This window comes from Odocoileus virginianus, chromosome 34 (genome assembly GCF_023699985.2).
Source record: "Odocoileus virginianus isolate 20LAN1187 ecotype Illinois chromosome 34, Ovbor_1.2, whole genome shotgun sequence".
NCBI classification, from domain to species: Eukaryota; Metazoa; Chordata; class Mammalia; order Artiodactyla; family Cervidae; genus Odocoileus; species Odocoileus virginianus.
The window spans coordinates 27,598,830-27,625,119 of NC_069707.1; the positions used below are offsets into that span (position 1 = coordinate 27,598,830).

Genomic DNA, 26,290 nt, shown 5'->3' on the forward strand with positions numbered 1-26,290 from the left:
TTAATAGGTTGTCAGGGGGTCTTTCAATATGGAGGCTCAGCTAGGAGTGAGTAAAAAATAATTACGATAGAGTAGAACTGGATAGAATAGAATCAAGGAGACTTGGCATATAAATGGTTTTATATTTTTTTACTGAAGAGTTGTTGGACCTTTCAGTAAAGTTCTGGAATGAATATTAAAATTATTTGCAATTTTGTCTTCCTGGGAAAGAATCTCCTGAAATAATAAACTTATGAAGCTAATGGAATAGAAGGTTATATGAATGTAACAGTGAGCTGTGTGGGTGATTTCAGTTCTCTTGGGTTCAGATCTTAGTTCTGTTACTTACTAGCTTGGAAATCTTGGATAGGTTAGTTCTGTGAATCAATTTCCTTATCTGTAACATGGGCATCTTAGTAATACCTTCTCATGAAGTTGTTGTGTGAAATGAGCTAATATATACAAAGACCTAGACTAGTATCTGACACAGTTCCCCTCAAACCCTACCAGGGCCCCAGCTTCACAGAATTTATGTGATGAGAAATAAAGGCCTTAGATGGTCATATTTTATTTCACATATGGGTGAATTCATTTAGCTGGAATTTCCCATTTGTATTGCTTAAATTTATACAAGAAAGTCTGACATAATTAGCTCACTGACATTTGCATGTCTTTCAGATACTCCCAGCCCCTGCATGAAGAAATAGCCTTGCATAAGCATCTGAAGCACAAAAATATTGTCCAGTATCTGGGCTCTTTCAGTGAAAATGGTTTCATTAAAATCTTCATGGAGCAGGTCCCAGGAGGTAAGAGATGGTTTTATTTCTTTAAAAAGTATAGGTTTCTACTATACATAAAATTAATAAGCTACAAGGATATATTGCACAACCCAGGGATCATAGCCAATGTTTGATCATAACTATAAGTGGAAAATAACCTTTAAAAACTTCAGATGTTATATACCTGAAACATATAATACTGTACATCAACTATACCTCAATAAAATAATAAATAAAGTTTAGTAAAATCTCAAAAAAAAACCTAACTTTTAAAAAAAGTATGTTTCTAGGGTCTTGAAGAGTAAAACAACGGAATTTACTAGTTTACAGGTCTTAATTTGTGTAAATGTAAATAAAATCTTGACATATGCCATCACCTTACAGTTTAGTGAAAGTGAAAGCTGCTCAGTCGTGTCTGTCTCTTTGTGATCTCATGGACTACAGAGTCCATGGAATTCTCTAGGAGAGAATACTGGAATGGGTAGCCTTTCCCTTCTCCAGATCATCTCAACTCAGGGATCAAACCCAGATGGAGTCTTTACCAACTGAGTTATCAGGAAAGCCCCTCCAGTTTATTGGGAGACAATAAATAAATATCAGAACTGTTCTTGTATCAATCATTATGTCTTAGATTAAGGTTTACAAACTGAGTGGTCTTTTGTGTGTGTGTGCTAAGTTGCTTCCGTCGTGTCCGACTCTGCCACTCTATGGACTATATAGCCTGCCAGCCCCCACTGTCCATGGGATTCTCTAGGCAAGAATACTGGTGTCAGTTGCCATTCCCTTCTCCAGGGGATCTTCCCAACCCAGGGATCAAACCTGCATTTCCTGCACTGAAGTCAGATTCTTTACCCACTGAGCCACCTGGCAAGCCCCGAGTGGTCCTTTCGACCGTATTTGATAAAGACCATCAACAGAGCAGGGACTTTCCCTATTTATATTTGAACCCAAGTACTGTGTCTAATATATTACCTGGGCCACTGTTAATAACCAACAAATGTTAGCTTAATGTTGTAATACTAACATGCTTTAAAGAATTCATTCAAATAAGATTTTATCCACTGTTTCTCCCTACTTACAGGAAGTCTTTCTGCTCTCCTTCGTTCCAAATGGGGCCCACTGAAAGACAATGAGCAAACAATTGGCTTTTATACAAAGCAAATACTGGAAGGATTAAAATACCTCCATGACAATCAAATAGTTCACCGAGATATAAAGGTAGGTTGCACTAGGATTCATTCTTGTAAGGTCTTTGATGGGTAATTGTTTTATGTGCAAAAATTGTTTTTCTTATGAGAACTAATTTGGAATGATAAGTAAATCATAGAAACAGCAGATATATATCACTCTGCCCTGAGTCAGTTATTGATAGTCCTGTCTTATCGCTTTTACTCAAGGAATAAACTCCTTAACCATGTTCAGCCAACAAAGATTGAGTTTCCACTTCATGGCTGGTACTGTTTGAGGTGCGCCATGGGGCTGGAAGCTCAACAGAGCAAAGTTAACAAGGATATGGTCTCTGCTCCCAAGAGGCTTGTAGGCTGGTTAATCTTTGTATCCTTGCCCGTAGTAGCTACTCAATAAATGCTTGTTCAATTAATGGATGAATAGTTAGAAGGAAAAAAGTAAAATCCCCACTTCTCACACATATCATATACTCCTGGGGTGAACTAAAATTAGATAATCTGTGAAATTCTCCTTAAAAAGGGAAAATTTAGAACTAATAAATTTATAACAAAATTGGACTGTTGAAAGTAAGTTAATATTACTACCCTAAAACTAACACGAATGTCCATTTATTTGTGCTGCCCCTAAATATTCCAGGAAAAGAAGTAAAACAACATAGAATAAGTCAAATACTAGGAAGGTATAAATATCATAATTTAACTAATCATACTCATATCAAACACAAATAGCCCTACTATCTATAAACCTTGTTTCATCTTGTGACCTGAGTAGCAGATTGTGAACTGATAGTATGTAAACAAAAATGGTGTCAATAATTCACTACTGATGTTACAGTTAAGGAAGACTATAGATAGTATCCTTTTTCTATAAGGGCACTTTTTCTTATTAGACTTTCAAGCCAATAACAAACAGTACTGGGAGAAAGATAACATTTCTGATTAAAGTTCTTTCTTCTCTAGGGTGACAATGTGTTGATTAATACCTATAGTGGTGTTCTCAAGATTTCTGATTTCGGAACATCAAAGAGGCTTGCTGGCATAAATCCATGTACTGAAACTTTCACTGGTATGTTTTGGCAGTGATGATACAGATCTTATGTAATTAAAGAAATAATTGCTGTGTTTGAGCATGATGTGAGAGAGAAATTTAGTCTGGGTTCTTACCAACATTCATGTTGGTATCTTTTGATGCTTACTGAAAAATGCTATACAGAATTTCATCTGACCATTTCTTACCTTGTATTTATATAACTCACTCAGTCTCCTGCTTAATACTGCTGAAGATATATATATTTTTTAACTCTCAATTTGATATTTGTTTTTCTTTTCATGTCATTACTTCTCTCCTGGTTGGTCTACAACCACTATAATCCTGACAGCATTTCTTTTTTTAACATTTCTTTAGCCCAGCCTCTCAGTGATTCTTACTCATACTTTAATCACTTCCCATTTGGACTACAAGTTCTTTCTTTCCTAATCTGTTTACTGCCTGTGGTCTATTCCCCTACTCACAACCTAAATAACTAAGATTTCCAATTCAAAAAAAGGAAGTGACTCACTAACTCAGAAGTAGGGTGGAGAGAAAGCTTTGCTGAGAAATTAGGCAGTGCAGCTACTAAGCTCCCTCTGGACCAAAATCTTGAGAGGGTGGAGACAACGTGACTTCCACAAAGGTAACAGTAGCCAAGAGGAAACCAAGGCTCAGAGAGATTAATGACCGCCCAACAGTTATAGGGAGGACATCTGGAAGTCCAGCCCTGCTCTCCCCTCCAAGTTTTCATCATCCACTCTGCTGATTCTCATGAAGTGTTAAGTTCCTGTTATTGTGACTTCCCTGGTGGTCCCTGGTGGTAAACAATCCACCTGCAATGCAGGAGCCTGCTTAATACTTAAAACCCACTTAAAGTAGGTTAATACTTAATACCTAAAACCCATTTAAAGTGGGTTTGATCCCTGGGCCAGGAAGATCCCCTGGAGGAGGGCATGGCCACCCCACTCCAGTATTCTTGCTGCAATGCAGGAGCCTGCTTAATACTTAAAACCCACTTAAAGTGGGTTAATACATAATACTTAAAACCCACTTAAAGTGGGTTCGATCCCTGGGCCAGGAAGATCCCCTGGAGGAGGGCATGGCCACCCACCCCAGTATTCTTGCTGGAGAATCCTGAGGACAGAGAAGCCTGGCAGGTTGCGGTCCATGTGGTTGCATGACTAAAGTGACAGCACATGCACGCTGGTGGTCCAGCAGGTAAGACTCGGTGCTCTCACTGCCTCAGCTCAGGTTCAATCTCTGGTCAGGGAACTAAAATCCCACAAGTCTTGGAGTGCAGCAAAAAATATTAATAGTAAAAATTAAATTCTTATTATCATCAGAGAGATTTAGAAAAAAAAAGATACTGTAATGGATCATCTTTAGTCTAATATAAAACAGATTGTCCAAATGCCCTCATTTCTGATTTCTGTGACATGATGGCAGTACTTCCATTTTGCAAATGAAGAAATTGAGAGAGAGAGAAGGGACATCACAGCTGAAAGTCACAAGAGTTTATAAATGATAGAACTGATTTTTAATCCACCCTTTGCACTTTGCTTTGAGCTTCTTGCTCCAGTCCATCTTTCTCTCCACCTTCCTGAAGTGTCTCTAGTGGCATCCTGAAAAGGGGAAAGGCAGAGAGAGAGATAGTCTGAAGTCTCAGAACATTCAATCAGCAATGTCTCTGATCCAGTTCCTACTCTCACAGCAGTGGGTATTTCGGGACACAATCAAACCCATTTAGAATGCATTTTTTAAACAAAATGAATTCCGACCTTCTAGTAACTTTAAATATACTTACATTTCTTTTCCCCCTACTCCCTCCATTTGGCAGGAGACCCTTTAAATACTGCCAAGTCTTAGGAACTTCTGCGAGGAAAATCCTGACTTTCAGACACTGGATCTGGGGAAGATGTCACTTTAATATCTGCTGCTTATCTTAAAACGTTTTCTTTACTCCCCAGAGAGGCTGTAGTCAAGCAGTCCTCCAGAAGCCCTCTGCTCGGACTTCTCACACTGGCCCTCACGTGGTGTGCCGTACGTGACACACGCGTGGGTCTGTCACGAGCACTGATCGTGGGGGCCTGGGGCGTGCAGACCTCCCGGCACTAACTCAGCGCTGGTCATGTCACTGGTGCAGGCAGCCTCTGATGAGCTGAGTCAAAAGACAGTGGCCTGTGTGACTTCTTCGTAATTTGATGAGAGGGAAGGCAGCCACAACTGTTCTTTATGGAGCACTTACTGCATCCAGATTGTGTTAAGTGCTTTACATGTTATTGCATCGAAATTCATACATCAAGCCTTAATCCTTACATATCATTACCCCAGTTTATGGTGAGAAAATTAAGGTTCAAAGAGGTTAAATAGTTTGCCTGAGGTCGCAAAGCTAGTAAGTCAAAGAGCTGCAATTCAACTAGACTTAACACGCCAAATGGAATGAATTAGCTTTTCCCCAAACCTGTTCCACCCACACTCTTCTCTCTCTTGTTTGGCCACTCCAACCTTAGAGTTATCTACTGTGCCTCTCTTTTCTCACACTTCAGCTCAGTCAGCCAAGGAAACCTATCAACTCTGTCTTCAAAACGTGTCCAAATCTGGACCGGTTCCTCTCCGTCTCCCTGGCTCCCGCCCTCGCCTCTCACAATAGTGATCTCAATAGCCTTTTTTCCTGCTTCCACTACTGTCTCCCCTCAACTCTCCAGCCAGAGCAATCCCGAATAGACATAAATCGAGCCCTATCACTCAGAGACTTATGGCTTTCTGTTTTTGGAGTCAACAAACACCACAGTCCTTACAATGATGGACAAGGCTCAGACCTTCTCAGAGTCTGTTACCTTTTAGTCTGTTACCCTTCCCACCTTGCACAGGCCTTCCTGCCCTTCCTTCATTCCACCAGGCGGGATCCTGCTGCAGGGTATTTGCACACCCTTTTCCTTCTATGGCACTCTTCTCCCAGCTATCTACATGGCGAAATCCCTCGCGTTCTTCAAATCTTAACTCACAGGTCATGCCAGTGAGGCCTGTGATTGCCCTTTTTACATGGTAGCCCTCCCCAGACACTTCTGATCCCCTTCTCCGGCCTTTTTCTTATTTTATCCTAACACATCACTTTCTAACATACTCTGTCATGTACTTATGTGTTTTACTATAGTTTGTTGTCTGTCTTCCGCCGCAAAAATGTAAGCTGCCCAAGCCCTGGGATTTCTGCCTGTTTTGGCCACTCCTTCATTCTCAGTGCCTGGCCCATAGAACCGTGCTGCGCTCAGCTGCTCCGTCTTTTCCGGCTCTTTGTGACCGCATGGACTGTAGCCTGCTAGGCTCCTCTGTCCATGGAATTCTCCAGGCAAGGATACTGGAGTGGGTTGCCATTTCCTTCTCCAGGGGCTCTTCCCAACCCAGCGATCAAACCTGCGTCTCCTGCACTGGCAGGCGGGTTCTTTACCACTGAGCCACCTGGTAAGCCCTTCAGGCAGTATTAAGCCACTAAATGCACGCTGCTGCTGCTGCTGCCAAGTCGCTTCAGTCGTGTCCGACTCTGTGCGACCCCATAGACGGCAGCCCACCAGGCTCCGCCGTCCCTGGGATTCTCCAGGCAAGAACACTCGAGTGGGTTGCCATTTCCTTCGCCACCTAAATGCATGGGTGAATGTGATGTGACATCAAGGTTTAAGCTTTTAGCTACTATCTCGTAGTGGCTCCCCAGGTGGTTGTAGTGGTAAAGATATTCTAAAATAGGTGATTTTAAAGTAATTTGTTGGCCTCCGGACTTCTCTGGGGCCAGCAGCCGCCCAAGCAGGGGCCCGGGGCCGTGGGCTCAGCCGACTACCATGGGCGCTGTGTCGAACCAGCAGTTCGCAGGTGGCTGCGCGAAGGCGCCGGAGGACGCTGCCCGCGCGGCGGAGGAGCCGGAGCTGCTGCCGGGCACCGGCATCTGTAAGTGGTTCAACGTGCGCATGGGGTCGGCTTCCGGTCCACGACCGCCAGCGCAGGGGTCGCGCTCGACCCCCCGGTGGATGTCTTTGTGCACCAGAGTAAGCTGCACATGGAGGGCTTCCGGAGCCTGAAGGAGGGTGAGGCCGTGGAGTTCACCTTTAAGAAGTCCGCCAAGGGCCTGGAATCTATCCGAGTTACCGGCCCTGGTGGGGTGTTCTGTATTGGGAGTGAAAGGCGGCCCAAAGGGAAGAAGAAGCAGAAACGCAGATCAGAGGGAGACAGGTGCTAAAACTGTGGAGGTCTAGACCATCATGCCAAGGAATGCAAACTGCCACCCAGCCCAAGAAGCGCCACTTCTGCCAGCATCAACCATGTGGCAGCCTCGTGCCCACTGAAGGCCCAGCAAGCTCCCAGCCCCCAGGGAAAGCCAGCCTACTTTCCGGAGGAGGAAGAAGAGATCCATAGCTCTGCCATGCTCCCAGAGGCCCAGAATTGAGCCACAGTGGGTGGGGGCTATCCTTTTGTGATCAGAAAGCTTTGAGGAGCAGGCATCAATCAGCAGAGTGGAGAAAGTGGGGACAGGGTGGGCAGGGGGCAGCTGGCACTGCCATATATCTGAGGCTGGAGTCCACAGCATCACCCCCTCTTCCCTCTTGGTGGGAAGAAGGGGTGAGGCAAAGAAACTCCAATTAGCTCTTTCCAGATGCATGTGAGGGCTTTGGGGGTTAACCCTCCCTGCATGCTTTATATGAGTCTCCACCCCCAGAATCTCCAGCTTTTGAAAGTGGCCTGGGTAGGGAAGTTGTTTTGCTCTTAAAGAAGAATATGGAATAATATTTCCCATATCAGAGTGTAAAGATTAAGAACAGATTGATGGACCCAACCAACAAGCCACCACATTCCATGGGAGGAAACATCTCGGGAGTGGGGGTGGGGGTGGCAGGGTTTTCCTCTTCTCTTCTCATAACCCCCTCTTGGGACAGAATGCTAAGAACTGTCCCAAGTAATGGATTATGATGACAGATAAAGGGGTGATCGAGGGAACAGCTGCAGACTTGCTGCTTACAAGCTCACTCTCACCCCATCCTGGGCCAACTCAATTTTATTTGCTGCCTTGGGTGACTGTACCTTGCATCCCACTTTCTCCAGGATGCCAACTGCACTAGCTATGTGCGAATGATGTATCTTGTGCATTTTAACTTTTTTTTTCGTGAATATAAATATTCTGGTTTTGTAAAAAAAATTTTTAAAAACTAATTTGTTTATTCTAATGAAGGTATTTGAGGTATGGGTTTTAGAGTTAATACTCTCACTTGTTCTCCTTGGGTTAATGTTCAGACTGGTTTGATCTTCACTATCCAGTTCTGTAAATCTCTTTATATAAAATACTGTGTCGTGTGCTTGTGGAGTAAATAGAGCAGATATGAACACACGATTAAACGTGCTTTTTTGGTACTTGATCTATGGGGGATAATTAAACACAATCGTCAAATATCACTCTTTGAAGTATTATCTAATGAATCAAAACACTAATTTATTGTTATTACTTGAATTATCCAATTTTTAAAATTCATTATATTTTTGGTCAGTTGTCATTCCTACTGAGATATTAGTACAACTTAAATTCTTCCATTAAATCCATTTTAGGTCCACAGATAATAAAAGAGTGGTAGGCTTCAGCTCATATTTTCTCAATGATCACTTGATTTTGTTTACTTTGTAAAAAATTATCACTTTGGAGGAAACTGTCAATGAAGAGAAATTGTAACAGTTTTCTGCTAAGGGTAATAATTTGAGGAGCATGGTTACCTTATCCTTCACCAGGTGAAATGCTTTCTTTCAAAAATATGACTGATTTAAGCTGAGAACAGACAGGTGAAGTTGTATGTGACCACGAGCATGAGCCACTCACATGTAATGACGAGATCTCAAAGATAAACCTGGTAAGATGACAAAACTTGACAAAAATAATATACTTTCACTTAAAAAAAATTACAGCCAGTTTCTAGCCTTTAATCATGGGTTTCATAGGAACTGTTTAGGGGAAATTTGTGTAGCAGTTTTCACCTATAAATTAAGCACAGAGCATTTGTAGAAAGTGTTCCTTGTATTTATCAAAATGTCTCTTATTGTTTATGAATAAGAAAATGCTCAAGTGGCTCTTTTGGCAAATGCTTCAGTATTTGAAATAATTTCTTATGGCATCTTGGGTCCTGTTTGCTGATTACATCATTTATGAGTATATCAGAAGCTGGGGACATGGCAATTATCTGTTCCTATTTGTACTCCTGACTACTTGCCGGATTTTGAGAAATCACTCCAAACTAGATATATAAATTTGGCCTCTAGTTGTAGCCAATAAGACAATTGCAAGTTAGTGTCCACTTGGGAAGTACGAGACCGGAACTAAAACCAGGGGTTCTCAGCCCCCATGTGGTGCTCTTTGCATCATACCACGCTTCTCAACTCCTTGATTCCATGAAGCCTTTTAAATTCCCTCTCTTTTTCATTCTGCTCTTCTTCACTCCAGTTATTTGTTTATACTGATGGCTCATGACTCGACTTTAACCATTAAATCTATTATTCTGTGGACCACAGGCTCATAGCAGAAGCCATGTATGTTAGATTAACAGAGTAAAGTACAACCAAAATTATTTACATTATTTTAAACAATGGCGTTCAGAAATCTTCATGTTTTCATGTTTAAGAAATAAACATGAAAACAGAAGAACTAAGCATTCAATCAGGAACTGAGAAATAACAGACTAAGGAAATGGATGAATGACCCAGATTTTTCCTGCAAAAGATTGGAAGTTACGTAAAGGGAATCTCCATGTATTTGAAAAACTGATCGCAGAAAATGTGTGTTGACGTATTTTCTGTTATTCTCAAATGACTGTTAGAAGTTTTGAAGAGGTCCCAGTGAAATGATGCCTCAATTACACTCTGCTGTCTAGGAAATGAGGAAGTATCTATTCATAAACAGATAATATTAGTAAGATATATTTATGTCACTAGTGAAATCCATTATGACAACTACTATTTCCCCTTTTATTAGCAGCAGAGAAAACTGGGGCTTAAAGAAGATGAGATACTAAAACCTGAATCATGCTTTTAAATTGTCTTATTTATGTAAATAACCTGAAACTGTTGTTAGTGCATCTGTTTTCTCTTTTTAAACTCTAACTGTGTTTGAATTCTATCCAGGTACCCTCCAGTATATGGCACCAGAAATAATAGATAAAGGACCAAGAGGCTATGGGAAGGCAGCAGACATTTGGTCTCTGGGCTGCACGATCATTGAAATGGCCACTGGAAAACCACCCTTTTATGAACTGGGGGAACCACAAGCAGCTATGTTCAAGGTCATATTTCATATCTTAAATGTCCTAAAAATCAGTGGTTAAAGCACTTTACGGCTCTTGGAGTTCCATGTGTGTATGTCATATTTTTTTAAGCAAAAGGAAAGGAGCCTGAGCTAGCACAATGTAAGATCGAAAGTTCAAGTTTCACTCCCCTCGGTCAGCTTCACGTGGAGAGTCTCTCTCCACATTTGTTTTCTCAGCTACCAAGTGAGACTCAGTGTAAGGCCTTCTGACCACCTTTTCACGATGCAGTATAAATAACACACCACTCCACAGAAGATGACTTAAGCCCTTTGGGAAACACAGTCTGAAAAATCTTCCACTGAGGGACATATGAGAACACTTTTTATCCATTTAGGTATTAAAGACATGTTTTCCTTTTCTCCTCTATCATTGTAGTTTGAAGTTTCCATAGATAAAAGGGCATAGTGGTTTTAAGTACATCAGCCTTAGTCTCATCTATCTGCTCTTCCAGCCTGTTACTTTGCCCATTAGTAACTTTTTGGGAGGCTGGGAAAGGAAGCAGCTCCAGCTCTCAAAGTAGGGAGCATGTGAAATGGAAATAGACCTGAGAGAGCCTGCGGGGCACAGCTTCAGCATCCGGGGCACAGCTTCAGCATCCGGGGCACAGCTTCAGCATCCGGGGCACAGCTTCAGCATCCGGGGCCTGGACAGTGACCAGCCCCTGAATCCCTGCAGTCCTTTGCTGCCACTCCACTGAGCCGGAGGAATATTAAACTGAGCCCCTGTCTCCCAGGAAGTGAAGCTCACATCTCTGCTATTCTCCGAGGCATCGGACTTTTGATTGTAGTTTATTGTTCCTTTCCCTGCCCCTGACCATGTTTCTAGCACTTACTCCATTTGTGAATGGCCTCTCTTATGAGGGACCATGTGTCATGTCCCTGCTGTGTCTGGACCAAACTTGGTTTACCTGAAGCTTGGAGACAAGCTGATGGGCTGCTGCTGATACAGAAATGAGTAGTGTAACCACACCTGAAAAAAACAATGAGAGCTTCTCAGAGGTCTGCCTTTCTGGGCATGAATGGATGTCTTTTTCTTCTTGGCCAGTCTTTCAGGTTCTTACCAATCTCTGGGAGTTCGCTCTGAAATGTTCCTCTGTTACACATCGGTGCGGGGATTATTAAGCAACATGCTTTAGAGGAGATAGCATGCTCTGGCACTGACTTGCAACGTTTTAATCCAGGCTCCAACACAGTCAAGCTATTTACTGGCTTTGAGTAAATTACTTAACCTTCTCGTTCATTGGTTTCCTCATCTATAAAATGGGTAGAAAAATAGTACCTATCTAATGAAGGTTTTTGAGGAGTGAATGAGATAATATGTGAAAAGCACTTAAAACAATGTCTGATACATAGTAAAGGCTTTATAATTAGTACAAATGTATCTTATCTATATAATAAGTTAATGTAAGCTATTTAATAACAAAACATTTCCTTAGGAAATTTTCTCTGTACTAAATACATGAAACATTGCTGAAAGACATTAGAATGACAGCAATGAGAAAAACGTTCTCATTGTTATAAAAATACTGTTTGTTTAATTTTAAGTATTTTTAAATATCTCTTTTAAGGTAGGCAATTTGAGACAGGGGAAAACATTCACAAATCATGGCACAGGAGAAACAACACAGTCTTTAGGCCAAACAAATGAAGGTTCAAAATCCCAGCTCTGCCCTTTCATAAGCATGTAACCTCACCCCTGTGAGCCTCATTTTTCTCATTGCTGTAACTGGGATCATATTTAATCCACTGGGTTGCTAGGAGGATTCGATGAGATCTCATAAATGAAAAAAAACAAGCACGAAGCTCTGAGGACTGAATTATTATTTCATAGCGCTGTCTACTGGAGAAGGCAATGGCACCCCACTCCAGTCCTCTTGCCTGGAAATTCCCATGGACGGAGGAGCCTGGTGGGCTGCAGTCCACGCGGCCGCAAAGAGTCGGACACGACTGAGCGACTTCACTTTCCCTTTTCACTTTCATGCATTGGAGAAGGAAATGGCAACCCACTCCAGTGTTCTTGCCTGGAGAATCCCAGGGACGGGGGAGCCTGGTGGGCTGCCGTCTGTGGGGTCGCACAGAGTCGGACACGACTGAAGCGACTTAGCAGCAGCAGCAGCGCTGTCTACTATCTTAAGCTAATTACTGTGCCTGTGTCATTGATAAAGTTACAAAAACACTGAAAACTTCCCATAACCTACAGAGAACAGGTTCTGTCTCACTTTGAAAAAAAAGCCACACGTTTGTAGCTTTTGATGAAGGAGCTTGTCTCATTAGGGGACCGAGGTATGGGATGAGATGGTTATTCAGAAGCCATTTGTCCTGTGTCTTAGGTGGGGATGTTTAAAGTCCACCCAGAGATCCCAGAGTCCATGTCAGCAGGGGCCAAGGCGTTCATATTGAAGTGTTTCGAACCAGACCCTGACAAGAGAGACTGTGCTAATGACTTGCTTATGGATGAGTTCTTAAAAGCTTCCAGCAAAAAGAAAAAGACACAGCCTAAGCTTTCAGGTATGTGGTTGCATCAAAGGGGGTGTAGGTCAGAGTCTCTAAACACTAAACTTTTAAGATGGAAGATTTTTCCAGAGGTGAGCTAATTTGTTTAAAGGTGTCACTGAATACTGACATCTCGAAGCTGTTAGCATGAAATTCACAAATACTAGGGCCTCACACATAATGATCTTCCAGCACATGGATAGTAGGGGGTTAGTATATCAGCATCTATATATTAGCATTGCTGATACAAAGATCAAAGGACAGAAGGGGTAGAAGATAGTTTTTTCAAACTGAAACTCCAAATTACCATTGACTGACTACAGAGTTATTAGAGGACTGTTAAGCTTCCAAACCATCCGGATAATATGTTCTTTTAATTTTAGATTGTCCAAAACACCAATTGCCTTTCAGAGACTATCGTTCCAAATAATTAACGCCCCCACCGCCAAAAAAAAGAAAAAAAAAAAAAGAGAAGATTTCCAGTTATAATAAAATAGCACTGTAAAAATATAAATTGGCTTTTTGCAATAATTTCCATAACTCATTCAGAAAGGGAAAAAGTAAGTGATTCACTTGTTGTTAACATTTTTGGTGTCTATGTGGGATGAGATGGGCAGAATGAATGTTTGGAAAGGACATCAATCCCATTTCCAGCATTCACTTCACTTTTTGTTGATTTCTCAGTTTAATAACAAACCAAATGCCTGCTTATTTTGCTGTGTTTACTTTTCTTTCCACAGCTCTTTCAGCTGGATCAAATGGTAAGTTTATTTTTATGTTGTCCTTTGGGCTGAAGCTTGGTACATCATGAAATAAGCTCTAGATTTCTTCTTGGAGAGCCTCATCCTCTGCTCCTTGCTTCCATGGGGTGAGGGTAGGGGCTCCTGGGTACAAAGGATGTGTAGTTGCAAGCTTGGCTGGGTTCATTCTTTCAGAAAGCCCTCAACTTTCTCCGTCATAAGACAGGCTTCTTTTGATCCTTCCTAAATGCACGATGGTGACTCTGTTTTTGAAATCTTCAATGTGAGAGGAGTCCATGCTTTCTTAGGGGCTTCCCAGGTGGTGCTAGTGGTAAAGAACCCCCTGCCAATGCAAGAGACGAAAGAGACGTGGGTTCCATCCCTGGGTCGGGAAGATCCCCTGGAGGAGGGCATGGCAACCCACTCCAATATTCTTGCCTAGAGAATCCCATAGACAGAGGAGCCTGGGGGGCTACAGTCCATAACGTTGCTAACAGTTGGACACAACTGAAGCAGCTTAGCATGCGCACATGCTTTCTTATCTGAGAGCTAGCTGGCCACCTAACTCATTTCTTGGGGAATATTTCAGTGCTGGACACCTTTCCCTGTCATCTTTGGTGTCCTATTTTCCTCTGACTTTAGCTGGTCAGGACTAGATGTGGTTTTGATTTTCAGTATTAGGCTTTGCAGATTATAACTAGGAAGGTTAATCTGCTCTAGGAAGATCAAGTGATGCATTTCAAAGCATAGGGAAGAAATGACCATGATTTGGGATTTTCCTAAGTTTATGAGTTGTTGATCAAATAGACATGGGGCTCGGTGTTCATTGTGAGCATCCTGTGAGTTCTTCCACCGGCTGGGGGTAGATTTTTGCAGGTTCCTTATGTGCCTCAAAGTCAGTCAGCCCAAAGAAGAAGCCCAGTAATCAGGGTTTCTTGACCACAGCCTCTCCAGTTTTCCCCCCTCAATTCTTAGAGTCAAGAAGAACTCTGTGAAGAGGAGCCCCTTTTTCCCTCCCTTCTCCACGGTCACTGCCTTTCACAAGGAGGACCCCGGGGCACTCAGCAGCCTCCCCGGCAGCTGGGTTTTGATGTCATAAAATGGGCCCTGACTTTGGACTCCAGCAGAAGTCGATTCACTTTGCACTTAGGTGGAAGCCAATTCTGATCCCAACTGAGCCATTCTCTAAAAGCATGACAACGCAGCAATTTACTTGTTTCATCAGGCATTCTGTGCTGGGAACAATACCTACTGCACAGATTTGCTTCTGAGAACAAAATAAAAAATATATACCAAAAGAAGCTGGAGCCATGCCCAGAAGCTCAATCCATGATTGCTTCATCCCTTCCACATGGGTAGGTTTTTGTTGCAGGAAGCAGAGTCTCATCACGCGCACATTTAAATTCTGTGAACTCAACTATACACATTGGCAAGAGACAACTAGCGAGAGGGAATGTAAGCTGACAGTGCTGCCCACAAGCCCTCTCAGTGAGCATGCGCCTTAGAGCGAGCCTGAGGTGGAAGGTGTCCATCTGCTGACCGCTCGGTCACCTTTCCCACACACCCTCCCCGCTCTGCACTCAGGGTGACTCAAGAGCATCTGGGACTCAACTCTGGCTTTAGAGTCTTTTACTTAAAGTATTTTAGAATCTTACGATTTTGTAGAGTCAGCATTAAGAGAATGGGCATTGGAGTCAGAGCTGGGTTCATGCCTTAACTGGGTGACCCTGGAAATGACTTACCCTTAGTCACCTCATCTGTCCAGTGAGTTCAGTTAGACAAACTGCCCATGGGGCTTTGTGACAATTAAATTACAGTCACACATGTGAGATGCTTAGCAACTGCCTAAGGTGGTTATTATGACTTACTGTGGGGCTTTTCTTGCTCTGGCCTGCCCATGCCCAGTGGCTTGTTTAGTATTCTAGACCACAGTCCAGAAGTCCCCTATTCTTTCCCTAAAAACTCCCTACCTTCCTCGCTCAGAACATCTCCCAGGCCTCCTCAGTTCTCTGGATCTTTTTAATTTCGCAGTAACTTATCCGTTTCTGTTCTGCCTCCTTGGCCTGAGACACTGATCTGCTTGATAGAGATGTTTCTGACAAAATTACTTATTTTCAAACCAGGATTTGATGAGAACTAGGCACCTCCTATTGTGTCAGTTCAGACTCCCATCAAAATAAAATAAAAGCTTATGTTTGTCATAGAATTGTAACTTCTGAGAACTGGGAAAGGCCTAAGAGTTCATCTGCTCTATTGGTTTCCAAAATATGTGTTTAGCAAAGAACTGCTTTTTAAAAAATTATGAATTCTTAAGCAGAGCTTAAAGTAACAAATAGATTTAAGGAATTAGATGTGATAGAGTGCCTGAAGAACTATCGACGGAGGTTCATGACATTGTACAGGAGGCAGTGATCGAGACCATCCCCAAGAAAAAGAAATGTGAAAAGGCAGAATGGTTGTCTGAGCAGGCCTTACAAATAGCTGAGAAAAGAAGAGGAGCTAAAGGCAAAGGAGAATAGGAAAGATACACCCATTTGAATGCAGAGTTCCAAAGACGAGCAAGGAGAGATAAGAAAGCCTTCCTCAGCGATCACTGCAAAGACATAGAGGAAAACAACAGAATGGGAAAGACTAGAGATCTCTTCAAGAAAATTAGAGATACCAAGGGAAAATTTCATGCAAAAATGGGCACAATAAAGGACAGAAATGGTATGGACCTAACAGAAGCAGAAGATATTAAGAAGAGTTGGCAAGAATACACAGAAGAACTACACAAAAAAGATCTTCATGACACAGATAACCATGATGGTGTGATCACTCACTTAGAGCCAGATATCCTGGAATGTGAAGTCAAGTGGGCCTTAGAAAGCATCACTACGAACAAAGCCAGTGGAGGTGATGGAATTCCAGTTGAGCTATTTCAAATCCTAAAAAATGACCCTGTGAAAGTGCTGCAATCAATATGCCAGCAAATTTGAAAAACTCAGCAGTGGCCACAGGACTGGAAAAGGTCAGTTTTCATTCCAATCCCAAAGAAAGGCAATGCCAAAGAATATTCAAACTACTACACAGTTTCACTCATCTCACATGCTAGCAAAGTAATGCTAAAAATTCTCCAAGCCAGGCTTTAACAGTACATGAATTATGAACTTCCAGATGTTGAAGCTGGATTTAGAAAAGGCAGAGGAATCAGAGATAAATTTGCCAACAACCACTGGATCATCAAAATAGGAAGAGAGTTCCAGAAAAACATCTGCTTTATTGACTACGCCAAAGCCTTTGACTATGTGGATCACAACAAACTGGAAAATTCTGAAAGAGACGGGAATACCAGATCACCTGACCTGCCTCCTGAAAAACCTGTATCCAGGTCAAGAAACAACAGTTAGAACCAGACGTGGACCAACAGACTGGTTCCAAACCAGGAAAGAAGTACATCAAGGCTGTATATTGTCACCCTGCTTATTTAACTTATATGTAGAGTACATCATGCAGTACTTTTTTCCAGTAGTCATGTATGGATATGAGAATTGGACTATAAAGAAAGCTGAGTGCTGAAGAATTGATGTCTTTGAACAGTGGTGTTGAAGAAGACTCTTGAGAATTCTTTGAACTGCAAGGAGATACAACCAGTCAACCCTTAAGGAAATCAGTCCTGAATATTCATTGGAAGGACTAATGCTGAAGCTGAAACTCCAATACTTTGGCCACCTGACTCGAAGAACTGACTCACTGCAAAAGACCCTAATGCTGGGAAAGGTTGAAGATGGGAGGAGAAGGGGACAACAGAGGATGAGATGGTTGGATGCCATCACCAACTTGATGGACATGAGTTTGAGCAAGTTCCGGGAGTTTGTGATGGAAAGGGAGGCCTTGTGTGCTACAGTCCATGGGGTCTGACTCAGTTGTACACGACTGAGTGACTGAACTGAACTGAAGCAGGGCTCTGATATATGACTGAAGGAGCATAGTTGTTTTAGGTAAAACAGGGTTGGAACCTGTGTTCTAGGATCACAGAAATCTACCCACTCACCCCATCCAAGGCAGCCCCGAGAAATAGGTGGACCTTAAACTTCTAAGGAGCACAGTTTATCAGTTATGAATCTGGTCCTTTATTTTATACATGTGAAAAACTAAGACTTACAAATGACCTTCCTAAATTCTAGTGGGTATGTGTGTGCTGTCATGTCCAACTCTTTAGACTGTAGCCAGCCAGACTCCTCTGTCCCTGGGGTTTTCCAGGCAAGAATTCTGTAGTGGGTTGCCATGCCCACCTCCAGGGGATCTTCCCCACCCCGGGATCGAACCCGCATCTCTTGCATGTCCCGCATTGGCAAGCAGATCATTTAGCACTGCACCACCTGGGAAGCTCCTGAAGTCTAATAGGTGGACAATAAAAACAAATGTTCTGAGAGAACAGCATTGAAACAAGTATACTATCAAGGGTGAAACATATCACCAGCCCAGGTTGGATGCATGAGACAAGTGCTCAGGGCTGGTGCACTGGGAAGACCCAGAGGGATGGGATGGGGAAGGAGGTGGGAGGGGGGATCGGGATGGGGAACACATGTAAATCCATGGCTGATTCATGTCAATGTATGGCAAAAACCCTACAATATTGTAAAGTAATTAGCCTCCAACTAATAAAAAATAAATGGGGGAAAAAGAGTTTTCATGCAGCAAGTAAAGATCCCATTTGCTGCAACTAAGACCCAAAACAGTCAAATACATAAATAAATATCTTTAAAAAAAAAAAAAAGGGCTGAGAACCTAGACCTGCTGGGCCGAGTGCCTCCTCCAGTTTCACGCCCCTGAGATGGTTCTTGCAGGGCCTAGGAGGCCCTTTCCTCGCCGACCCCCTGCATGATTCCTCTGGGGGACTGTGGTCCCGGGGCCAGCCCGGTATGTTGCATAGTGCGGCTGCTCGCTGGGACGAGGCCCCTGACAAGCAGCCGGCTGTCGCGTCGGGTGCGCGCGCCCCGGGAGCCTCACTCGTCTCGTGCCCCTCCGTGACGCGCAGAGTACCTCCGGAGCATCTCCTTGCCGGTGCCTGTCCTGGTGGAGGACACGAGCAGCAGCAGCGAGTACGGCTCCGTCTCCCCCGACACGGAGTTAAAGGTGGACCCCTTCTCCTTCAAAACAAGAGCCAAGTCCTGTGGAGAAAAGGACGTCAGAGGCATCCGGACGCTGTTTCTGGGGTAAAGACCTGACGTCGCTGGGGTGAGGGACGTATGTGGGGTGTCCTTTGATAACGGGGATGGTAACATGTGCTGCCTGAATTATTCCAGCATCCCTGATGAAAATTTTGAAGACCATAGCGCTCCACCTTCTCCAGAGGAAAAAGACTCCGGATTCTTCATGCTGAGGAAGGACAGTGAGAGACGGGCCACGCTTCACAGAATTCTGACCGAAGACCAAGACAAAGTTGTGAGAAACTTGATGGAATCTCTGGCTCAGGTAAAAGCCGTTATATGGAGACTTGATTTCCCCAGAGTTGACTTTTTCTTTTCTTGACTCTGCTGCCTCTTTGCTGTGGTGCTGGGGCTTTTTTTTTTTTTAGTTGTGGTACATGGGCTTAGTTGCCCCTTAGCATGTGGAATTTTGGTTACCCAACCAGGGATTGAACCCACATCCCCTACCCTGGAAGGAGGAGTCCCAGCCACTGGATCACTAGAGAAGTCCACTTGGACCTGTTTCAGATGATGTGAAGACATGAAGAAGTTTCCACCCCCTGATGACAAAGCAAACCTACCCCGGGGGGGTAGGCAGACTCCCTAACACAGAAACTGTTTTAGAACATAAGCTGTTGTTACATCAGGCTTCTCTGGTGGCTCAGACGGGAAAGAATCCACCTGCAGTGTTGGAGACCTGGTTCAGTCTCTAGGTTGGTACAGTCCCCGGGAGAGGGGAATGGTACCCACTGCAGTATTCTTGCCTGGAGAATTACTTGGACAGAGGAGCCTGGCGGGCTGCAGTCCGTGGGACTGCAAAGAGACACAAATGATCGACTGACACTTTCACTTTCCACTTATTTTTAAGTCAGAAGCAAAATGTTGATGAAGTTCTGGCGGGTTCCTGCAAATCCTTTCACCCTTCATTCATTTATTCATTTAGGCAATAAACATCCACTGAGACATGTGAATTGCTACCCGCCGTTAGCATGAGACCACCTGCCATTGGCTCCTCTGAGCATTTGGGAAACCTCACTTACTCAACAGAGATCCCTGTGCTTTGAGGGCTCCAGTCAAGAATAGGGAGATAGGCAATAATAAGTAAATGATCTCGGGTGGTAAAAGGCCACACATGCTACAGAAAAAACCAAAGCTGGGCAGACTCTGTTCCCTGGTGTGTGTATTTGCTGAGCTGCCATAACAAAATACGTTAGACTCAGTAGCTTGAACAACAGGGAATTTTTCTCTCTCACGGTTCTGGAAGCTGAAAGTCTAAAACTGGGGTGTTGGCAGGTTTGGTTTCTCCTGAGGCCTCTCTTCTAGGCTTGCAGGTGGCCACTTTCTTCCTGTGTCCTCACCTGCCCTTTTTTCTCTGTGCGCCCGGAGTGTCTCTTCTTCCTCTTACAAGAGCACTAATCCTGTTGGATTAGGGCCCCACCCTTATGATCTCAACCTTAATTATCTCCTAAATACCCTGTCTCCAAATACAGTCACCTTGAGGGATTAGGACTTCAACACATGAATTGGGGGATGGGGGAAATGGCACAGTTTCATCCTGATACCTGGAAAAATGTATTCCATGGGATTCTCTTATAGAAATGCAGAAGAATGCCCTCCCAACCCTGTCCTAGTGGAGGCAGGGTGTCCACCACCTCTACACTGCAGGTGATGCCTGCTTGCCTGGAGCAGAGACTGAGGCCTCCTCTGAGTATAAAACTCCCCAGACATACTTGGCCCGGACATGACACTTGCATCCTCTCTCAGTTCTGTGGGTGTCGGGGACTTGTGAACCTGCTTCAGCACCTGTGGTCACCACCTGTCTTCCATGATGACCATGATGACATGTAATTTCTCTCCTCTCTTCTGTCCTAGGAGAAAAGCTGCACAAAGGGTGAAGCTGGAGGGATCAGGTCAAGTTTTCATCTCAGTCCAGTGCTTTACCTGGTCTCAGCTTTTATTAGAATGTAAATGAAGCCAGGCTGTCTCTTTCTCGGCTCTTGCTATATAGCCCTTGCTTGTCTTTATCTTGAGAAGCCCCTGAAATTTCTCTGCCGATTCCACCGCCTTAGGAATTCTCTATTATTCACGTCTTTAGATTCCACAGGAGGAGCTTAAATGCCATGTGTGTGTCATCAGGGTCTCTGGGTACAGGGAAAACTGACATCTATGTGTTCTGGGAAAACTTCTGACTTGAGTCCTAAGGGGAAGCTGCATGGAGTGAGCAGGGAGTCTGAGGCCCTGAAAGGAGGTGCTCTGGGTGAGGGACAGCCAAGTTCTGAATTGGAAGTGGAATGAGTGCTGAGGATGCCGCAGCGGAATCTGGAGATGTGGCTGAGATGGAGTAGTCTGGAACCTGTAGTTGCCACTCGTGCCTTTCCATCTGCTCACTGTGGTCATTCAAGGCCTGAGAAGCAGATGGTGTGAGATAAAGAAGCAGAACCAAGTTTAGAAAGAAGGAGCAACTGTGCAGTAATTGGAGGTCATTCATTCAACAAATATTTATTGAGCATCTACTAGATGCCAGGCATCCCCCCATCTATGTGCTGGGTATGCTAGGACACCATAGTGAACAAAATGGGAAAAAATAGATGCATCCCATTGAAGCTGACATTCTTGTAGAGCAAGAAAAGCATTAAAAATGTACTAAGTGCATAGTTGAATATATAGTAGTTTAATATATAGTTAAATGTTGTTATATACTATGTATGTTACATATATGTTACTATGTATGTTGAATATATAATGTGTGTGTATGTGTCTGCTTAGTCGATCAGTTGTGTCCAACTCTTTGCAACCCCATGGACTGTAGTCCGCCAGGCTTTTCTGTCCATGTGGATTCTCCAGGCAAGAATACTGGAGTGGGTTGGTGTGCCGCCCTCCAGGGAAACTTCCCAACCCAGGGATCGAACCCAGTCTCCCACATTGCAGGCGGATTCTTTACCATCTGAGACACCAGGGAAACCCAAATATATAGTAATAATAGCAAATACTTTCTGTGGGCCAGATATTGTTCTTAGTAGTCCCTGTGTCTCTGCTCACTCACTCTCTTGTGCCCGCAGTCCTGCAGCAGAAGTTCTGGTAGTCTCCTCATCTTGCACAGAGCAGGTACAGAGGCGTTGAGTAACTCGCAGAAGCCACACAGCCCTAAGCGATGCAATTGGGGTTTGGACCCAGGCAGTCTGGCTCCAGGGTCTGTGCTGTCTAGAACCACACTGCTGTCCCTCCTGCTCCACCAGAGGGTGGCAGGTCCTGGGAGAAACACATGCAGCGGGGGAGGGGACGGGGTTTGGGTTTGGGAGAAGGAATCGCCAGTAGCGGCTGTGGCGTGGAGGCTTCTGTTTTAGGTCAGTACACGGAAGCCAGTGATTGCTTAAATCTCACGATCATCCCCTGTGGGTGTGCTCGCCTAACACAGAAAAGTGTCTGCCTTGATTCGTGTCATGGTCTCGGCCCTCAGCAGAGAGCCTAGCAGGAGGCTGTGCTTCCATGACTGTGCTGAAATTCCTAAATTTTCGAGTTGGTTAATCCTATTCAAGGCTTCCCTGGTGGCTCAGATGGTGAAGTGTCTGCCTACCATGTGGGAGACCCGGGTTAGATCCCTGGGTGGGGAGGATCCTCTGGAGAAGGAAATGGCAGCCCACTCCAGTACTCTTGCCTGGAAAATCCCATGGGAGGAGCCTGGTGGCCTACAGTCCGTGGGGTCGCAAAGAGTCGGACATGACTGAGCGACTTCACTTCCCTTCACTTCAATCCTATTCAAGTGTTTGTGACTTCCTAGTGTTTTAAGAGTGCTTGAACGTTCTCTAAAAAAGAGAAAAGGAAAGAAAAGCTTAAAAGTGACTGTCAGAAGGCTTGCCTCAGTACACCAGTATGAAGTGACCGGTATGATTCTGACCAGAAACTGCTGGTCACAGTTGCTTAGTAAATCCAGAATTGTCAAGTGAGAGATAGGGTCCTTCTGACGGTGACTGCTGCAGACGCTGTGAATCCTTTCCTAGGGCATCCCGTGGTGATCTTGCAATAGAGCAGGTCCCCACCCAGGTTTACTGCTGGTTCAGACAGCTAATTGAGGCAGTAGAAGGTAATGATTAGGAGCTTGGGTTCAGCCTCAACTTGACTCTGAGGCCTGATTCTACCACTTAAAGGCTATGTGATTTGAACAAGTTAGTTAACCTCTCTGAGGCTGAATTTCCTAATCCAAAAAATTGAAGAAACAATGGAGTTAGTCACCACAGCAAAGGGTTGCTACGGGGAGTAACTAAGATCATGAATCATGAGACAATAACAGGGAGAATTCCATAAATGTTAACTATTATTGGTGATATCATCATTATCAAGAAGTTATCTAGTGTCTGATTTTTTTCAATGACCAGATGGAAATGTATTTTCACTGTGTTAAATATTTCTAGATACATCTTTACATTTAAGCCTGCCCCTTTTATGACAAGACTGAAGTGTAGATCCTCAAAGTGTGGCCCATGAGAGCACTTTCAGTCTGTAACATCCTTCTGAAATCCACTCATCACTTTGAAGGAGTTTAAGGACAAAGAAGGCAGAGCCCCTTTGCCAGAGAATCTAGGATGTTCCTCTTGAGTGTTCAGGAAAGGCACCCTGTCAGATGCTACCTTCTGACACTGAATCATAAAGGCATGTTAATGAGTACACGTGGGGAGGCAGGCTTGAGGACAGAAGCAACCATTATTATGACTATTATGTAGGTGATGAAATTCCCCAGATGAAAAACATTTCCCAGGGTAGATAGTGTTACTTTGTAGGAAAGGGACAGTGACATCAAAAAACCAGCAGGAGCTTGTTTTTCTGTTGTGAAAACAAAGCAAATCTCCAAAAAAATGTTTGCTGTTTAAACTGCTGGCAAACATGTAACTGATTTTTTCACTAAGATAAGCTTCCAATTTCTAAATAGCACATATTTTTCTTCTCAAACGTATTTTCATGTTTTTATGATATTGCCTGTGAATCTTTACTTTGAGTGTAATTTAGTTTGTGGCAAGAAAAGAAACAAAGTTTAAAATTGTTCCCTGTCTGATTTTCAAATATTTCCTGAATGATAGCTTTCAAGCTTTTCAATATAATCTTTTCTCATCAAACATAAACATGAGAGGGTGCTCCCAAATGAAAATAGATTGAGAGAACGAACTTAATGGGGCATTTCTCTTTTATTTTAATAGACTCTTAGAAATTGTCATTTTCAAAGCCCCGTTGAGGAATTTAATTTTAACGATGCAGTAACAAAATACACAATACGAGATAGAAATGAGGATAATAAAAATCCCTTTCTTTCTTAAAGTTAAATGAGGATCAATAGCATTCTACTATGTTTCCTTTAAGTAATAACGTTTCTTGCTCAAAGTAGAAGTTCAACTTGAAGAAGGGAATTTGTTTAAATATTTAATTTTTAATATGTAGAGTCATCCATTTGGTCCATTCTTATTACTGATTGCCTTATTGGTGTGTAAGGAATGGTTTCCAGGATAAAGTTTGAAGCAAGCTCCTTTTAATAGCAAAATGTTTTATATGTTTTTATTGTTAATTGATTTTTATTGGAGTATAGTTGCTTTACAATATTATGTTAGCTTCTACTGCACAGCAGAATCAATCAGCTGTACATATACATACATGTGCATGTTCAGTCGTGTCTGAGTCTCTGTGACCCCATGGACTATAGCCCGCCTGGCTCCTCTGTCTATGGGATTCTCCAGGCAAGAATACCGGGGTGGGTTGTCACTTCCTACTCAAGGGGATCTTTCCAACCCACGGATCAAACCCATGTCTCTTGCATCTCCTGCATAGGCAGGTGGAGTCTTTTCTCCTGTGCCACCTGGGAAGCCCATATATGCATATTTCCCCTTTGTTTTGAGCTTCCCTCCCATTTAGGATACTGTCAGTGAAGTAGGTCAGAAAAAGAAAAACAAATATCATATATTAATGAATATATCTAGAGAAATGATATAGATGACCTTATTTGCAAAGCAGAAATAGAGACAAAGTCTTGGAGAGCAAATGTATGGATACTGAGGGGTAGGCAGGGTGGTATGAATTGGGAGATTGGGATTGATACATATACACTATTGATACTATGTATAAAATAGACAGCTGATGCTAGCTGCTTTTGATTGCAAAGAATTGATGTGTTTTAAGGGCACTTGATGGACTGCAAGGAGATCCAACCAGTCCATCCTAAAGGAGATCAGTCCTGGGTTTAGAAGGACTGATGCTGAAGCTGAAACTCCAATACTTTGGCCACCTCATGTGAAGAGTTGACTCATTGGAAAAGACCCTGATGCTGGGAGGGGTTGGGGGCAGGAGGAGAAGGGGACGACAGAGGATGAGATGGCTGGATGGCATCACCGACTCAATGGACATGAGTTTGAATAAACTGGGAGTTGGTGATGGACAGGGAGGCCTGGTGTGCTGCGATTCATGGGGTCACAAAGAGTCGGACACGACTGAGCAACTGAACTGAACCGAACTGGAAGGACCCTTGATGGACTAGGAACATGTAGGCAGACACATGGATTCTCAGCGTCTCGCGGAGCCTCACAGAGACAGAAACTGGAGTGTGATTCCAAGGCCTTCAAGGCCCACAGTCTGTGCTTCTCTGGCTTGGTTGCTGCTGGCACCCGTTTCCGTCTGCTTCTCTTTCTACCAATCGTCCTTCTTACCTCTCTTCCTTGTGCTTCCTTATAACTCGATGCACTCTCACCCTGTTTTATGACTTCTCTCTCTGGGCAGACTTTGAGCCTGAGATCCTATGGCTTATTGCCTGAATCTCTCTTTAGCTCCCAATTAAAATTTCTGAAAGTGGAATTTCAGTCTCTGCCTGTCCCTGTTTGTCCATTTGACTACATCACGGCTGTTGGGCAGTGTATGCGGTGGGTTTCTTTCCTTCCCAAGGAATTCTGTTTCCTTTTTTTTTTTTTTTGCAGGGGAGAAGCCATAATTGAAATACGGCTATTCCCCCTTAGCAGGGGGCTATTGATAGCATGTATAAAAAAGTCCAGTTCTTCTCAACAGGGGCTATGAGGGCAGCAGGCCCATGGCTGATACATCCAGTATAGAAATATCTGACCGACTGACAGACTGTTGGTTACTGTTCACAGGGGGCTGAAGAACCTAAACTAAAATGGGAACACATCACAACTCTCGTTGCAAGCCTCAGAGAATTTGTGAGGTCCACAGACCGGAAGATCATAGCCACCACCCTGTCCAAGCTGAAACTGGAGCTGGACTTCGACAGCCACGGTATCAGTCAGGTCCAGGTGGTGCTCTTTGGTTTTCAAGATGCTGTAAGTATGATGCTTCGCCCATGTTTTCCCAGACACTCCAGCTAAAATTAGTCAGAAAAACAGGATAAAAACATAAGCTCTGTTGCCTTTTCTTTATTTAATCATTGCCATGAATTCTCTTCTCTTTAGAACATGAGTAAGTATGAGATGGTTGCCTGTCTGTGTGCCTCGAAGCACTAGCTTTGTTTGTTATATAATCTGGTATCTCCCCCAGGTTAGATACACATAAAATGGAACACCGTGGAAAATAACAACACTCACAGATATCTCCCATGACTGC

General features: G+C 43.5%; 1 protein-coding gene, 1 long non-coding RNA gene and 1 pseudogene across 3 annotated transcripts in view; 2 read left to right on the top strand and 1 right to left on the bottom strand.

Moving 5' to 3' along the window:
• Positions 1-26,290, top strand: part of MAP3K5 (mitogen-activated protein kinase kinase kinase 5) — a 244,561-nt gene that overhangs the window by 194,491 nt on the left and 23,780 nt on the right. For both annotated transcript variants that reach the window (XM_070461452.1, XM_070461451.1), the window contains exons 16-24: positions 658-785; positions 1,840-1,976; positions 2,906-3,011; positions 10,119-10,276; positions 12,630-12,807; positions 13,533-13,553; positions 18,553-18,730; positions 18,821-18,989; positions 25,825-26,010. In XM_070461452.1, coding sequence (XP_070317553.1) covers positions 658-785; positions 1,840-1,976; positions 2,906-3,011; positions 10,119-10,276; positions 12,630-12,807; positions 13,533-13,553; positions 18,553-18,730; positions 18,821-18,989; positions 25,825-26,010 — 1,261 coding nt within the window. The remainder of the gene's footprint in view (positions 1-657; positions 786-1,839; positions 1,977-2,905; positions 3,012-10,118; positions 10,277-12,629; positions 12,808-13,532; positions 13,554-18,552; positions 18,731-18,820; positions 18,990-25,824; positions 26,011-26,290) is intronic.
• LOC139032999 (uncharacterized) lies at positions 4,171-15,296 on the bottom strand. The gene is made up of 3 exons (XR_011485622.1): positions 15,275-15,296; positions 11,208-11,269; positions 4,171-4,597 (listed from the first exon to the last, which is right to left on the bottom strand). It is a non-coding gene; the product is annotated as an uncharacterized lncRNA (long non-coding RNA).
• On the top strand, positions 6,762-7,849 carry LOC110140315 (protein lin-28 homolog A pseudogene; annotated as a pseudogene).